This window comes from Leptonychotes weddellii, chromosome 2 (genome assembly GCF_054177405.1).
Source record: "Leptonychotes weddellii isolate Sample4059 chromosome 2, ASM5417740v2, whole genome shotgun sequence".
Lineage (NCBI taxonomy): Eukaryota > Metazoa > Chordata > Mammalia > Carnivora > Phocidae > Leptonychotes > Leptonychotes weddellii.
Window position 1 is genome coordinate 23,301,809 of NC_138370.1, and position 17,047 is coordinate 23,318,855.

Genomic DNA, 17,047 nt, shown 5'->3' on the forward strand with positions numbered 1-17,047 from the left:
TCCCCTTCAGTGTGGGTGTTATTGACACTCTAGCCTCCTCTCTTTCTTAACACACCTTCTTGCCTTAAGGTTTATACATACACACTGGTGGCTTTAACTATGACCTCCAGGTATGTAATTCACAAATGTGTCTCCCTAGTCCTGACTTTTCTCAACTCCCATTTTTTTCATATCCAGATAAATACTGGGACCACAAATTCAACTTCTCCAAAATATAGCATCTGTTCCCTTTAAACAACTTTCTCCACCTGTTGAGATTTTATGAATGATCTATTAATGGTATATTTCTCCCAGTTCCTCATGCTGTAAACTTCAGGCCTAGTTTTGACTCTTCCCTATCCCTCAAAGCCCTAAATTCAGTCAGTTCACGAATCCTGTTGATTCTTCTATTGCGAATTTTCTTGTAAGTGTCCTTTCGCTTTCCCACTGCCACCACCCCAATCCAGGCCCTTTGTTACCTCACAGTCTCAGCCTCACTTCTGATCTCCCACCCTATGCTCCATTTTTTTCCTATTTCCACTTTAATCTTCCAAACCCACTTTGATGGCATTTCCTTTCACAATCTTTTTTTTTAAGATTTTTATTTATTTATTAGAGAGAGAGAGTGCACGCACGAGAAAGGGTGAGAGAGAGCAGGAGCAGGGGTATGGGCAAGGGGAGAGGGAGAAGCAGACTCCCCGCTAAGCAGGGAACCCGATGTGGGGCTCGATCCCAGGACCCTGGGATCATGACCTGAGCCGAAGACAGACGCTTAACGACTGAGCCACCCAGGCGCCCCAATAAATAAAATCTTTAAAAAATATATAAAGTCTAGATATAACCCAGCCCTAGCATCCAACACTTTACCTTTTGACACTGCCCCAACACATTAAATAGCTCTTAAAACATACTACACAGAATACAGAAATGACTGGATATAATCACTGACTCTGATCTTCATTTAAGAATCAAAATGCTAAAATATTGTAAAGGCAATGGCAATAAAAGAGTATTTCTCAGGGTCAGGCACAGTGGAAACCACCTTCCGTATCCACCTCTAACAGCTCTTCATCTACATCAAGGAGGTCAGATTCATGGAAAGGGAAAAATCTGTTGAAGACCTGAACATCCTGCCTACTAATTTTTCAAAAAAAGGATTAAAATGTTGGCCTTTTCTACTACTTTAACATCAAAAATCACACAGTAACACAGGCTTTGTCTTCTTGCAGCGAAAGTTGCTACATGATCTACCAGGAACAGTACTGTGAAACTCAATACAGAGAATATAAAACTGATTGATGTTAAGTATAAAATGACCAGGTGAACACGTACTGCAGACCTACTATGTGACCACAGACCTGCTATGAGACAGGATGTTATGGGAACATAATACCTAAAACTACTAAAGAAGTCTCCACAAAGATGGGTTAAGGCAAGCCTTGTAAACGGACCAGGTTGACAGGTGTGTAATTAAAGATGGACACAAACTCTTTACCACTCCTCCCACTGAGAGGTGAAGTCCAGTTCACTTCCTCATAAATCTGGGCTGGCCTTAGTGATTTGCTTGACCAATAGCATGTGGCAGAGGCGATGTTCTAGAATTTCCGAGGTTAGATCATAAAGCTTGCAGCATCTGTCTGGGAATCTCGGAACAATCTCTGAGAGCCCTGAGCTTCCACGTAAGTCCATCAACTCTAAGACAGCTATGCTGGAAAATCTACATGTCGGGCACTGGGGTTCAGAGTCCCAGAGAAGGCCAGCCCTCCAATCAGTCATCCTTGTCTAAGTGCCAGACATATGAATGATGGTTTCAGAGTCTCTAGACCAGCCCATTTACCATTTGAATACCAAAAAATGATCTTTGTCAACATCAGTAGAAGAGGCATCCTTGCAAGCTGAGTCTTGCTCCAATTCCTGAACCACAAAACCATGATACAAAAAAAAAAAAAAAAAATTTGCCATTTTAAGGCACTAAGCTTTCAGGAAGTTTGTAATGCAGCGACACATAACCAGACCATCAGGTAAACAAGTGGGGAAGACTATTCTACACAAAACCAACGTCCTCTCTGATGCTCCAGTCAAATTGAACTCTATCATTTCTCATATGCACTTTGCCCGATTCTGCCTCACTGTACCTTCCACATGTTCTGACCTCCACAGTCCCAAATTCCACACCTTATATAATCTTCCTTTCTCATGCCCTTCAGTTTTCCCAACAAAATGGCACTTTCTCTCTCTTAACTCACATACTTCCACCTCTTTCAATGATGCTTCCTTAGGGTGGCACTGTCCCATTTTCCTGCAATAGTACAAATCAGTGCCCATTGTCCCAATTAATTAATAGTGCCCCCTTTCACTCCCAACAGTGTCCCATTCTAGGCAATAAATCATATGGTCACCCTATGATGAACACACTGCTTTGAGTGAGTTATTTGTGTAGAATTTTATCTCTTATTCTAGACTACATGATTACTTGAAAGCAAGTATGGTTGATCCTTGAACAATGTGGGGTTAGGGACACCAACCCCCCATGCAGTAAAATACCTGTATTAACTTCTGACTCCCCAAAAACTTAACTGCTAATAGCCTATGTTGGCTGGAAGCCTTACCGATAACATAAACAGTCGATTAACACATTACTTTGTGTGTTATATACTGCATTATTACAATAAAATAAGCTAGAGAGCACCTGACTGGCTCAGTTGGTAGAGCAGGAGACCCTGTGACTCTAGATCTTGGGGTCATGAATTCAAGCCCCACATTGGGCACAGAGCGCACTAAAAAACAAAAAAACAATAAAATAAGCTAGAGAAAAGAAAATGTTATTAAGAAAATCAGAAGGGGGGGCGCCTGGGTGGCTCAGTCGGTTAAGCATCTTGCCTTCGGCTCAGGTCATGATCTCAGGGTCCTGGGATCAAGCCCGTGTCGGGCTCCCTGCTCAGCGAGAAATCGGCTTCTCCCTCTCCCTCTGCTACTCCCCCCCCTTCCTGTGCTCTCTTTCTCTCAAATAAATAATCCTAAAAAAAGAAAATCAGAAGGAAAATACATTTATAGTACCGCAAAATATCTACATATAAGTAGACCCACACAATTCAAACCCATGTTGTTCAAGGGTCAACTGTACTGTGTCCTTTCTTCAACATCCACTCTAATAAGGGGACCTGCAACGTGCAGAGTATACAACGTGCCACCTTGTGTATCTTCACGTGGCCCAGTGCTTTGAGTAGTAGAAGCTGTGCTGCCCGATAACCTCACAGGCTAGACTCACTTGGGACCTGATGAGAATGAAGACCGCAACTTGGAAAAGGTTACTTGCATGTTGGTTTACTATGGACCCAGAAAAAAAGCAGGGCAAAGGACACCTAAGATAAAAAACACATGGTGTTAGAGTGGATCTAACTAGAAGCGTCTCCCCTGTTCCTTACAAAGTAACACCCAAAGTCTGGGCTCTACGCAGAGTAAGACAAAACCAGGCCGGCAGAGCCCGGAACCGTGGTCCACTACCTTTTAGGTGGTTGACAAAGAGATGAGGAGGAGGAGTTATGTCAGTCCATGTTTGGGTTTTTAGACCCTATTTTCTTGCTGCAACAGTTACATAACCTAGTTACTAATGTGGTATTTTTCTTCTGATGACATTGGACCTACTCACCAAGTCAGCAACCTGGCCATGGCTAACCAGAAAGACATTCAGTAAAAGCTTGAAGAAAGAAATCAGTAGCACTATGTCACTAATGAAAACCATGGAAAAATTTAACTAATTTACCTACTTGGTGCAAGCTAATGGAAATAAAATGCTAAAAACCTAAGTGATTTCTAGACCGTTTTTCCAACTCAACCATTAACTTTGCTAAACGCTTCTTTTATACCTCTGCTCTTAATCTATAAAAGTCTCTTTTTTTACCCCTCATAAGGCTTTAAGCCTACTTAAGGTAGCTCACTGTTAGCATGTAATCTCCAATGTGAAATATCTTAGAAAATGACCTCTTAGCTATAAATCCCTAATAACAAATTCTGTAAGAAGAAAAGGCTAGGATTTTATTTTATTTTTTTATTTTATTTTTTTTAAAGATTTTATTTATTTGACAGAAAGAGACACAGCGAGAGAGGGAACACAAGCAGGAGGAGTGGGAGAGGGAGAAGCAGGCTTCCTGTGGAGCAGGGAGCCCGATGCGGGGCTCGATCCCAGGACCCCGGGATTATGACCTGAGCCGAAGGCAGACGCTTAACGACTGAGCCACCTGGGCACCCCAAGGCTAGGATTTTATTTTCAGATTTTTGGAAATAGTTTTCAGAAAAAAAAAATGACAAGAGCACATAAAAAACTTGAAATCATTCATTGAACTATGAACTCTCAGCAGAGGAAGAGACTTTTAATTCCTCTCCTTCTGAAAGCAGAAATCACTGCCAAAATGTCCCTCACTCGTGTAAATCTTTTCCAAGTTTGATGTACTTCACCTCATAAAAGGAACATGGTTTTTAACCATTTAAAGCAAAAGAAATAAAGTAGGAAAGCGGTCTCTCATGTCACACGCTTTTGGAGAAAGGTCACATTGTTGAAGCAGCTTTGCAATATGCAGACCTGCTGTCATCTTCATCTATAAAAATCAGCAAGCAATAGTCATTCAAACACCTTAATTAACTGTACTTCATATAGTTTTTTAGCTGGGAGGAAGCTCAAACAAAAACAAAACAGAACAAAACAAAAAACCAGCTAGCACAGAGCTGTCAATAAAAAATTAAAAAAAACCCCAAACTTTAAAATATTGATTACTGTGAGGTGCAATCAAATGAAAATTAACCCTGGATGACAAAACAACTTTCTAATTACATAAGTCCTACTACACACTGAAAATTTCCACTATCAGAATTTCCTGATTACAATAAAGAAATACATAAAATGGGAACGGTGGTAAGTAAACATGGTAATTTGGTTCTTTTTCGGTCTCCTGGTCCAGCTGCCCACCATACAAGTCTCTGGGTTTTCAACGAAGCGTGACCAGTTCTTCTGAAGAGGTAGGGTGAATAGCAACCGTGTTGTCAAAGTCAGCTTTTGTTGCTCCCATTTTAACTGCAACAGCAAAACCCTGCAGCATTTCATCACACCCGATTCCTTGCATATGGATCCCAACCACCTAGGGAGAGGGGAGGAAAAATTCTTAAAGTAAAAGTTTTTATTAGGTAGACGAATACGTTTTTTATTTGTCATGCGAGATACGTGATATTTTAAAACCTCAAAAACACCTGAGTCTCTCACCTGGACATGGCAGAACACAGCCTACAAGGTCCTACGCCATCTTGCCTCCATGTCCCTCCCCAGCCCACCCTACACAGCCCTCCCCGCTCAGGCTCTCCCCTCTCAGGCCCCTCTGGCTTTCCTTCTGTCCCGAGTATTCACCATGCTCTCTCCTTTGCACAAGCTGTTCCCTCTGTCTGGACAATTTTTCCTCCCCTTTTGAGTTAAAGCCCATTCATTCTTCCGAGAGCTACACTTGCCTTCCCAACCAAGTGAAACTGTCTATCACGTGATCGCTCGGTACCAGTATCTCTCCTTCATGACTCTTTTTTTTTTTTTTTTAAAGATTTTATTTATTTATTTGAGAGAGAGAGAGAGAGAGCACATGAGAGGGGGGAGGGTCAGAGGGAGAAGCAGACTCCCCGCTGAGCAGGGAGCCCGATGCGGGACTTGATCCTGGGACTCCAGGATCATGACCTGAGCCGAAGGCAGCCGCCCAACCAACTGAGCCACCCAGGCGCCCTCTCCTTCATGACTCTTACAACTACAATGTTCTATTTATTTGGGGACTAGAAAATTACAGCCCATCTTCCCTGCAGATTTTAATCTCTACAGAGAGGGAACCTGCCTATATTTGCTTCCTGCTCTCTCCATATGACCAAGCAAAAGATGGCCCTCAGGAGGTCCTTAGTCCATACACACTGGATGACTGCACGAAGGACCATTAAGAGACATTTGTTTCATATCGCATCTTCCAATTGTTTCTCAATCATTTAAAAACTGTATTAATGTTCCACCTCCAGCAAATTTTTTTTTTTTTTTAAGTATTTTATTTATTTATTTGACAGAGCAGGAGAGCAAGAGCGAGCACACAAGAGGCGGGGGGAGAGCAGAGGAAGAGGGAGAAGCAGGCTTCCCGCTGAACAGGGAGCCTGATGCGGGACTCGATTCCAGGACCCCGGGATCATGACCTGAGCTAAAGGCAGACACTTAACCGACTGAGCCACCCAGGCGTCCTCCAGCAAATATTCTCAGCAGAGTGAGAAAGTATAAAATTTAGCCACAAAAATACTTTGGTTAAAAATAGAGCAAGAATATACTACTGAGGGGCACCTGGGTGGCTCAGTCGGTTAAGCATCTGCCTTTGTCTGAGGTCATGATCCCAGGGTCCTGGGATGGAGCCCCGCATTTGGCTCCCTGCTTGGCAAGAAGCCTGCTTCTCCCTCTCCCTCTGTGCTCCCCCTGCTATGCTCTCTCACTCTGTCAAATAAATAAATAAAAATCTTAAAAAAAAAAAAAAAGAATATACTACTGAACTCTATACTTACCATGATTAGGATGGTAAATTTTATGTTCTTTTTTTTTTACAATTAAAAAAAGTGTATCTCAATTTAAAACAAAAAAGTCCCAAACCATACAGATTTTTAGATACTGTGATCTAAACTAAATTTACTAAGTTTTGGGGGATGGCAGGAACTTTATAGGATTCCTCTCCATATCCCAGTTCTTAGTCTTTGGTAGTCTGTCAGGTAATATTTATCAAATGAATGATAAAGGGCATGAAGAAATAACTGATAAGAGAGAAGTAGAGACCTCACTGATTTAATATCTGGACATCTTATCCTATTCAGGAACATTCAGGGCCAAAAAACAGCAACTTTTGTTTTGCTGCCAACCCACTTACTTTCTTTGCTCTGATTCTCTGCTTCTGTCAATCCTCAGTGACGTTGATTTCTATAATCCAGGGACTATGTCTTATGGCTTTTGGTTTACAGGGTCACTGAATCAGATACAGACTGTGCTCTTTTTGACAAGAGAAACTGGAAACTACACCTGAATCTTCAACTAAGCTGCTATCCCTTCCCAGAGCCATGTTCCTAGAGCATATTGCTATGTCCCACTGTAATATTTAATTCAATTTGTAGAAAAGCCCCATAGGTTGGCCTAATACCCAAATAAACCTATTTAAAAATTATTTTTTTAAAAACCTGTTTAAATTTAAACCTGTCCAAAATTTAAATCACAATGAGATACCACTTCTCATCCACTGGGACAATTATAATAAAAGACAGTAACAAGTGTTGGCGAGGGGGTGGGGGCACTGGAACCCTCATGCAGTGCTGAGGGGCACGTGAAAAGCATGCAGCTACTCTGGAAAACAGCCAGGCAGGTCTTCAAAATATTAAACCAAAACTAGATAAGTGATATCTCAGAAAATTTTTTATTGAATAAGCGCTCTCTTCTTCAGATTGGTTATGTTAAATCTAAATTTATCTTCCATTAAGTTCTTACACTTATCAGTATTTCCGAGGGGCCTATCTATGCTAACCTATGGGTTAATGACAGTGAGCTTTTCTGTGGTTTTCAACCTTTCCCTCCTATGTTTTTTTTTTTTTTTTAAAGATTTTATTTATTTATTTGACAGAGAGAGAGAGAGACAGGAGAGAGGGAACATAAGTAGGCAGAGTGGGAGAGGGAGAAGCAGGCTCCCCGCTGAGCAGGGAGCCCGATGTGGGGCTCAATCCCAGGACCCTGGGACCATGACCTGAGCCGAAGGCAGACGCTTAATGACTGAGCCACCCAGGCGCCCCTCCCTCCTATGTTTTAAAAGCACAAACACATGGAACCTTTCTTTTTATTTTTTTTAAAAGATTTTTTATTTATTCATTTGAGAGAGAGAGACAGAGAAAGCACAAGCAGGGGGAGAGGAAGAGGGAGAGGGAGAACCAGACACCCTGCTGAGCTGGGAGCCCAACGTGGGGCTCGATCCCAGGACCTGGAGATCATGACCCCAGCCGAAGGCAGACGCTTAACCATCTGAGCCACCAAAGTGCCCCTTTCTTTCTTTTTAAAAGGATTTTATTTATTTGAGAGAGAAAGCGAAGTGAGAGAGAGAACACGAGTGGGTGGGGGGGAGAGGCAGAGGGGGAGGGAGAAGCAGACTCCCCACTGAGCAGGCAGCCCGATGTGAGGCTTGATCCCAGGACCCCAGGATCATGACCTGAGCCAAAGGCAGACGTTTAACTGAATGAGCCACCCAGGTGCCCCTGGAACCTTCTTTCTTAATGAAATATTACAAAGAATCCCAGTATATGTAGGCAGATAAAAGTGGGACTGCACCAGTTGAAACAGAGAAGGCTTAACACTTTACTTGGTCTCCCCACCCCACCAAAATACCCCCATCCCTGCAAGTCTGAAAACATTTTTTAGCTTACTACATTTTCCCCATACCTTTTCCTCTGCGGTGGCACAAACCATTTTCATCACACATTTTGTTTTCCTTTTGGTAACGGCGTGATACATTGGGGTAAAGGTGGTTGAATAGGTCTTCACATTTTCTTTTCCATATTTATAAATGGCCTCATCTATAATGCACAGGGAAAAAAAGCATCTGTCAAAAACCTAAATAATTCCACTGAGCTATCAAAGAGAGAGATGGCCAGAAATATATAACCTGAGTCAAATCATGAGAAAATATCAACACTTCAATGAGGGACATTCTGTAATATAAATGCTAACGTCATGAAAGACAAAGGAAAGGCTAAGGAATTTTGTCTCTCAATTAAAGGAGACCAAAGGGGTATGAAAACTAAATACAATGCATCATCCTGCACTGAATCCTGACCTTGGGGGAAAAAGTGTTAAAAATGACATTATTTGAGGGGCACCTGCCTGGCTCAGTCAGTGGAGCATGTGACTCTTGATCTGGCGGTTGGTTGAGCCTCACATTGGGGTATAGAGATTACTTAAAAAAAAAAAATCTAAAGAAGAAAAAAATGACATTATTTGAGAGAATTAGCAAAATGTGAATAGTTTGGATAATATTGTATGAATTTATTTTTTTAATACCTTTTTTGTAAACTGAAGTATAGTTGACATTATGTTAGTTTCAGGCGTGCAACATACCGATTCGACAATTATAAACATTGCAAAATGCTCACCATGATTAAGTGTAGTCACCATCGGTCAGTATACAAAGTTATTATAATATTAATAACTGTATTCGCTATGCTCTGCTTTTCATTCCCATGACTTATTTATTTTATAACTTGAGGTCTGTACCTCTTTATCCCCTTTACCTATTTTTGCCTATCCCTGCACCCAATATTTTATCAATTTAAATGTTGTCTTTTGAAAACCGTAGCTTATGTAAAGGAATGGACTCGTTCCTAGGAAATAGATACTGAAGTGTGTGTGTTTATGCGTGTGTGTAGAGAAAATTATGGTAAAGCAAAAATGTTATGGGTATACATAGTCCTTTGTACTACAGTAGTCTCCTATTATCCACAGGGAAAACATTCTAAGATCCCCAGTGGATGCCTGAAACTGTGGATAATACCAAAGCTTATGTATACTATTTTTTCCTATACATACATACCTATGATAAAGCTTAATTTATAAGCTGGGCACAGTAGATGAACAATAACTGATAATTACAAACAGAACAATTACAATACACTATAATAAAAGTTCCATGAAAGTGGTCTCTCTCAAAATGCCTTATCGTACTACACTCACCCTTCTTCTTATGATGATGTGAGGTGATAAAATGCCTGTGTGAGGAGGTGAAGTGAGTGATGTAGGTGCTGTGACCTAGTGTTAGGCTACTCCCGACCTCCTCACAGTAAGTCAGGAGGATCATGTCCTTCCAGACCACAGTTGGCCGCGGGTAACAAACCACAGAAAGCGAAACCGCAGATAAGGGGAATTACTATATTTTTGCAACTTTTCTTTAAATTTGAAATTAGTTTAAATAAAAAAAGCTAAAAAAAGGCAAAGAGACACACAGGGTGGTGTGGGGAAAAGGAATTCTACTCTCCAAGTGTTGGCAGTTAGGGAGGAAAGGAATTGTGGTAAGAGGCCAACCAGAAAGGAGTGGAATTTAGGGAGTGAAGGGAGATTTAGTCAGCACCTTCCCCCTGCAGTCAGGGGGAAGACGGAAACTATAAATCACCTTTGTTTTTAAACACCTACCTTCCGTGAGTCCCACTGTCCCAATCGGGGGGTGGCTGAAGACGACCGTGGGGATGTTGTCATAGTCTAATTTGGAATCTTCTTTGCATTCAAAAAGTCTATGGGCAAGTTTTCGGCCAGCAGCTATGGCAACTACAAAGATATTTGTAAATCAGCGTCTCAGTTTATTGCTCACTTTAAAACCGCAGAATTGTTCTAACCATTTCCTCGTCTGGCTTAATGTACTACTTCTGACAAAGTTTTACGCCAATGCTCATTATAATATCTAGGTCACTATAATGAAGACATACCAATGCCTTGTTAACAATTCAAAACTATCATCTTATATAAATTCTGTACATTCTATTAGGACAAAGAAAGGGTGAGGGGGCTTATTTACTAGTTCCCAATCATCTGGCAGTTACCTACTTAATTAGGATATTAGCTTTTTGATACATTATTAATGAAGCAAACTATATTAGTTTTGACCAACTATAGCTCCACTTTATAACATTATGCATTTCACAGTATGGGTTTTTTTTTTTTTTTCCTTTAATTCCCTAGAAGGCCCCCCAGCCTCAGCCTCTCTATCAGGTCCATTGTGGCTCCTCCTCCCTGGCTGGTCCTGAAGGATTAGGGCTCTCATTGGCAAGGATAAAGACCATGATCCTGGGTGGTGAATGACCCCACACTCTCCCTTACTGTCCAAGAGGATTTCTGGGCCCATTTGGTTCTGGTGACCATGGTCTCAGACAATCACCAGTTACACACTTAGTCATATTGCTACTGACTTGACAGAGTAAGTTTTTTTTTTAAGTCAGGGCCCAACGCAGGGCTTGAACTCACAACCCTGAGATCATGACCTGAGCTGAGATCAAGAGTCAGATGCTTAACCAACTGAGCCACCCAGGTGCCCCCATAAGATATTTTTTAAGTTTATTTATTTATTTATTTATTTATTTTTAAAAGATTTTTATTTATTTGACAGAGAGAAACAGAGTGAGAGAGGGAACACAAGCAGGGGGAGTGAGAGAGGGAGAAGCAGGCTTCCTGCGGAGCAGGGAGCCCGATGCAGGGTTCGATCCCACGACCCTGAGATCATGACCTGAGCTGAAGGCAGACGCTTAACGACTGAGCCACCCAGGCGCCCCTTTTAAGTTTATTTTTTAAATGATTTTTACTTCTTTTTTTTTTTTTTTAAAGATTTTATTTATTTATTTATTTGGGAGAGAGATAAACAGCATGAGAGGGGAGAGGATCAGAGGGAGAAGCAGGCTCCCCGCTGAGCCAGGAGCCCGATGTGGGACTCGATCCCAGGACTCCAGGATCATGACTTGAGCCAAAGGCAGTCGCTTAACCAATTGAGCCACCCAGGCACCCATTTCTTATTTTTTTTTTTAAAGTTTATTCTCCTTAGCCTGTTTTTATCTCGTATTTAGAAAAAATGCCTATTATTCAGTAAAAGCATCAGTTAATAATTTTGTTGATTTCAAATTGACAGTTTTTTCCTCAAAATAAGGTATCAGTAGGATACATAAGAAATTTTCTTTGATATAATTTTCAACAATTAGATTAGTTATCAAGTTTTTGAAACTTTGCTTGTTATTTTGCTTTTGTTAAAAGAACTTCCAGAAGGAGCTAAAAGGCTTTGGGTGTGTGACTGCAGTAACTTTCCATTCTGAGGAAAGATCCAGCGCCATTCTAGAAAGGCTGGTGAGGTACCACAGGGGCACAGAGTGAAAGCAGATGGAGTGATGTCGCTAATAAAAGTGGGAAAAAGGAGCACCTGGGTGGCTCAGTTGTTAAGCATCTGCCTTTGGCTCAGGTCATGATCTCAGGGTCCTGGGATCAGGCCCCGCATCGGGCTCCCTGCTCGGCGGGAAGCCTGCTTCTCCCTCGCCCACTCCCCCTGCTTGTATTCCCTCTCTCGCTGTGTCTCTCTCTGTCAAATAAATAAATAAAATCTTAAAAAAAAAAAGTAGTAATACTTAAAAAAAAAAAAAGTGGGGAAAAAAGCTTGAAATGGTGCCAGTTAACTCAGAAAGTAGGTTGACGTATGGGATTATGGGAGTTGGGTCAATCTTGGTCATTATAATAAATAATCAGGGCGCCTGGCTGGCTCAGTGGGTAGAGCACGCAACTCTCAGTCTCAGGATCGTGAGTTCAAACCTCACGTTGGGCATGGAGCCTACTTAAAAAATAACTTAAAAAATACGTATACACAAATTAAAAAAAACCTTTAAAAAAAAAGACTAAATAATCATGTAAGAATGCTACTCTAAATTGCTTCTTCCCAAAGCCACTTCCTTCCACTGTCACCACATGCAACTCAGATTCTAACTTACAGCTTCTTCAGAAGGTGACCATATCATCTCTGTAACAATTTTAGTCTTCACTAAAGCCCTTTTAAAGTCTTCTAAGGAAAAATGAATATTATTCAGAAAACATCAGGTACCAAACTACTTCAATATACTATTATTTCGACAGCATTAAGACACTCATCCTTTTAACTTTGCTTAAGCTGATTGGACTGTGAAGAGCTGAACGGTTTTATATAACCCACAGAGCTTCCCTTACCCAAGAAATGAGGAAAACAGTACCTGGAGTAAGAAGAGCTTTTCCACACACGTCCCCAACTGCATAGATGCCTTTTATGCTGGTATTCTGGAATTCATCTACTATGATATGACCTTTGTCATCAGTTTGAATCCCCTAAAAAAGTGAAAGGCTATCATGTCACTATTTGGTCAATCTACCAAAAAAGGCAAACCAAATCTCTGGATCTTCATTTCAAGCACCTCTTCAGCCCGAATCTTTAAAAACCACAACACTCAACCACAAGATGAAAAACGTCTTTTTTTTTTTTTAAGATTTTTATTTATTTGAGAGAGAGAGAGCATGAGTAGAGGGGGAAGGCAGAGGAGAGAGATAAGCAGACTTCCTGCTGAGCAGGGAGCGACTCGGGGCTCGATCCCAGGTCCATGGGATCATGACCTGAGCCGAAGGCAGACACTTAATGACTGAGCCACCCAGGTGCCCCAATATTTTATTTTTAAAATGCTGAAAAATACCTTTTATGAGCTGAAAAAATAATCCACATGGTAAAGGATATTACTATTAGAACATAAATCAAAATGTTACCTGATGCGCAAGAGGTTCCATCAAATATATAAACCACAAACATAAAATAATCCTATTATTACTTGTAGAGTAGTAAAGCGTATCAGGAAAATCATCAAAATCATCAACAACAGCAGCTCATTAACATGGACTGAGTTCATACTACAAGCCAGCATCTAAACTAATTACTTTGTGGGGCACCGGGGTGGCACCCACAAAGCGTGCTGCTCCCTCTCCCCCACCACTTGTGCTCTCTCATTTTCTCTCTCTCAAATAAATAAATAAATCAAATCTTTAAATAAATAAACTAATTACTTTGCATGCACTTTCTCATCATCTACTCTTCTCTACAACCCAGTGAAGTAAGGACTATTTTTATTCCTACACTAATATGAAGCAATTGAAACTTAAAGAGTAATTAAGCTGCTTGCTTAAGGCCATGCAACTGGTAAGTAACAGAACTAAGACTCAAAATTGGGTCAAACTCTGGGACCTAGACCCCAAGTTAGGTAGACAGTAGACTTGCCTTCAAAATCTAAAAGAACACCTCAGAATGTTAATTATAACACTGGTAGATGAGCTTCACATCTACTTCCAACCCCAAGTGCCCAAAATGTTCAGGATGATTGACACACCCAGCAATGGAGATTAGTTTGCAGATGATAAGAAATAATTACAGGGGGCGCCTGGGTGGCTCAGTTGGTTAAGCGACTGCCTTCGGCTCAGGTCATGATCCTGGAGTCCCGGGATCGAGTCCCGCATCGGGCTCCCTGCTCAGCAGGGAGTCTGCTTCTCCCTCTGACCCTCCTCCCTCTCATGCTCTCTCTATCTCATTCTCTCTCTCAAATAAATAAAATCTTTAAAAAAAAAAAAAAAAAGAAATAATTACAGGACTTTAAGGAGCCAAGTATCACTGTAAAAAGGAAATCTGTAAGAAAGAGGCTACTCAGGGCAGAGACCTGATCTAGGGTGATCACATTAAAAAGGTAAAATAATTTTTTTTTTCAATTTCAAAGAAGCAATGGGATTTGATGACAAACTGGATGCATGGATAAAAAGAGAAAAAAAATCTAACAGAACCCACCAAAGTTTAGGGGGGGCAGGGGGTGGGGAACATGGGACTGCTAACAGATTCAAGAATGCTTTGGTTAGACTAAGTCAGCTTACCACTTTGTTTAAATTCAGGCCACTGGAGTTTGGGTCCCGCCCAATGGCCCATAGGAGGCAGTCAACATCTGGAATTGTGGTCAAGGTGGGTTTCCTACCAGGAACTGAAGTAATCATGCACACTTCCAAGCCTGAGGAAGTCTTTTTAACTTCCTTGACCTATTGGCAATGGAAAACAAAGAGGAAATTAGAATTCTTAACATTTAAAAAATCTCCACCAAATCCTACGTGTGGATCCTTCATGCTGACACATTCACTTTTGCCCAAATGACGCCAACACCACAACTCCTAGGAGCCAAGACTGTTTCCTAGGTTGGCTGGAATTATCCAGCCAACGGCCAGAAATGTCTGCTTGTGTCAGCACCCTAATGCTTCAGCTTAAAAACAAGGTTTTTAAACTGTGCTTCTTAAAAATCGTGATAAAATTTTAAGTCACAAATCTAAGCACAGTGATTGGTGACTGAAGGGTGGGGAGGATACGGGTTGCAGCAGCATCACTAAGAACCTTGCTCACACCTCATAGTCAATGTTTCTCCTGGATGTTCTTTTTTTTTTTTTAAGATTTTATTTTATTTATTTGACAGAGAGAGAGAGACAGCTAGAGAGGGAACACAAGCAGGGGGAGTGGGAGAGGGAGAAGCAGGCTCCCGGCCGAGCAGAGAGCCCGATGCGGGGCTCGATCCCAGGACCTAGGATTATGACCCGAGCCGAAGGCAGACGCTCAACGACTGAGCCACCCAGGTGCCCCTTCTCCTGGATGTTCTTAATCAGAACAGAGAGGGGGTGAGAATCAGGTCAGAAGAGCTGGATGCACACAGTTTAGTGCAGATCCCAAGGGGTTCTGACCCTACTACCAGGTTATCACTTTGACATTCACAAAGCAATTTCACATTTATTATTTTACTTGATGGGGCCATCACTGAGAGGGTGCAGCTCTAGGGACCAAATTGCTTTTGCAAACCTAATGCTCCAGGAAAACTGAAATTTAGTGATTCCCTAAGAAGTAGAGTACTCTGTAATTCTGTGCATTTGCAGAACTCAAAAGGGTACACTTTAAAAAGATTCCATAATATTATTCCCTGAAAAATAAATATAAACCTCAAAAATAAGCATGTTCAATAAGGCATTTGAGCACAAAAAAAAATGAGCTGTAGTTCTAACTAAATTCAACTACCAGATTTCTAATCCTTTATACCTTGACTTTACTCACATAATTGAGAAATATAGCTTCTTAGGATAAAGAAAAGAATTGGTAACTCTAGAAAGGATACATTGACTGGGGGAGACATAGAGTTTGTGTTTATTAAACACTCGGGTGGAACCAAAAGCAGAAAGTGTGATTCAGGACACACAGAGCTTCGAAGAAGGGCTGTAAGCATGCTTGGGGCTCAGCCATACCTGTGAGTACTTCAGGACCTCTATGCCAGAATTCTCCAGCTCTTCAGTGCAGTTTGAACTGATAATTGAATCAAAATTTCTAAGTACCTATATACAAACAGAGGCACCAGAGGGATGGGTGGTGGGAAAGGAATAAAACTTGATTAAAGATAACGTTACAAACTTGGGAGCCAAATATCAGCATCCTCCCTATCTCCTCTTTCATTCATGGCCATATTGTAAGTGGAGTTTTAATCTATTTTCCTACATCACCCCCAATGTCTGTATTATGTCTGATTTCACCAACTCCTGTTTTAGAGTTAAATACAACCTTCAGGCTTCTACTCTCTTCGCCATGTCCCTCTCCTCCCAAGCTTGCTGCTTTTCTCCATAATTATGTCTTGGGTCCAGAAATTCTCCTTCCCCTTTCAGTATTTCCAAGGCAGGTTCCATTCTGGTATGATTCAAGGGAAGATCTTGCTAGCAAAATCTCCTTATCTATGCAAAAAAAGTCAAGACATGGCCTCGAAGAGTTCTTTGTGATAATCTGCATGCAACAAACCCCAGGCAGGGTGAAGATGGGAGGTCATGAGTTATTCATAGGAAAGTTCTAGAATGGACTTACACCACGACAGGAAAGAGGAGGAGAATTAGGGGGGTTGGCGAGGGCAGGAAACCCAAGGACATGTGCAAATGAGCTGATTTTCCAAATGTAGGAATTATCCATTCTGTTGATAAACTGCTGCAGTTTATTTACTTATTTACACATTAAATTAAGGCTATCTATCCCTCTGCCTCTCTCCTTCCTTCCAGTTTGCTGGATATATTCCTGTGATGCAAAATAACATAACATTAAACCTAGAGGAGACATTATTCAAAATATAAATTTCCTGCAGGTGAATTATATGACAAGTCTCAAAGCCAAAGAGAAAGTTCCCTCAAGTACATGTTGACTGGGGTTATCAATTTCCCTTGTCTCCCTCTATTTGCTCAAATAATCAAGAATTAGAATCACAGCATTTGAATGGTTAGGGATCTGATAAATCCTGTCCCTAAAGCATTAAATGACTTGTCCAAATCACACGCTTGTTAAGGTCAGCCAGATTCTTAGGCCAATACTCTTATTATTGCCCGGAACCATGTCTCTGAAAGCTCCGATACTGTACCAAAACCCAGGGGTACTATCATGACTAATCAAAACAACATATAAAGTAACAC

The 17,047-nt window shown here is 41.2% G+C and overlaps 2 protein-coding genes across 3 annotated transcripts in view; one reads left to right on the plus strand and one right to left on the minus strand.

Annotated features, from left to right (window-relative positions):
* Window positions 1-4,224: 4,224 nt before the first annotated feature.
* GSR (glutathione-disulfide reductase) overlaps window positions 4,225-17,047 on the minus strand; it is a 41,658-nt gene continuing 28,835 nt past the window's right edge. For both annotated transcript variants that reach the window (XM_081808559.1, XM_081808552.1), the window contains 6 exons: window positions 15,851-15,937; window positions 14,453-14,611; window positions 12,766-12,877; window positions 10,187-10,318; window positions 8,444-8,577; window positions 4,225-5,111 (listed from right to left, as the gene is read on the minus strand). In XM_081808559.1, coding sequence (XP_081664685.1) covers window positions 4,962-5,111; window positions 8,444-8,577; window positions 10,187-10,318; window positions 12,766-12,877; window positions 14,453-14,611; window positions 15,851-15,937 — 774 coding nt within the window. In that variant the 3' untranslated portion in view covers window positions 4,225-4,961. The remainder of the gene's footprint in view (window positions 5,112-8,443; window positions 8,578-10,186; window positions 10,319-12,765; window positions 12,878-14,452; window positions 14,612-15,850; window positions 15,938-17,047) is intronic.
* Window positions 11,897-17,047, plus strand: part of UBXN8 (UBX domain protein 8) — a 64,671-nt gene continuing 59,520 nt past the window's right edge. Inside the window, exon 1 of the mRNA XM_081808629.1 lies at window positions 11,897-11,907. The gene's annotated coding sequence lies outside the window, so the exon portion shown is untranslated. The remainder of the gene's footprint in view (window positions 11,908-17,047) is intronic.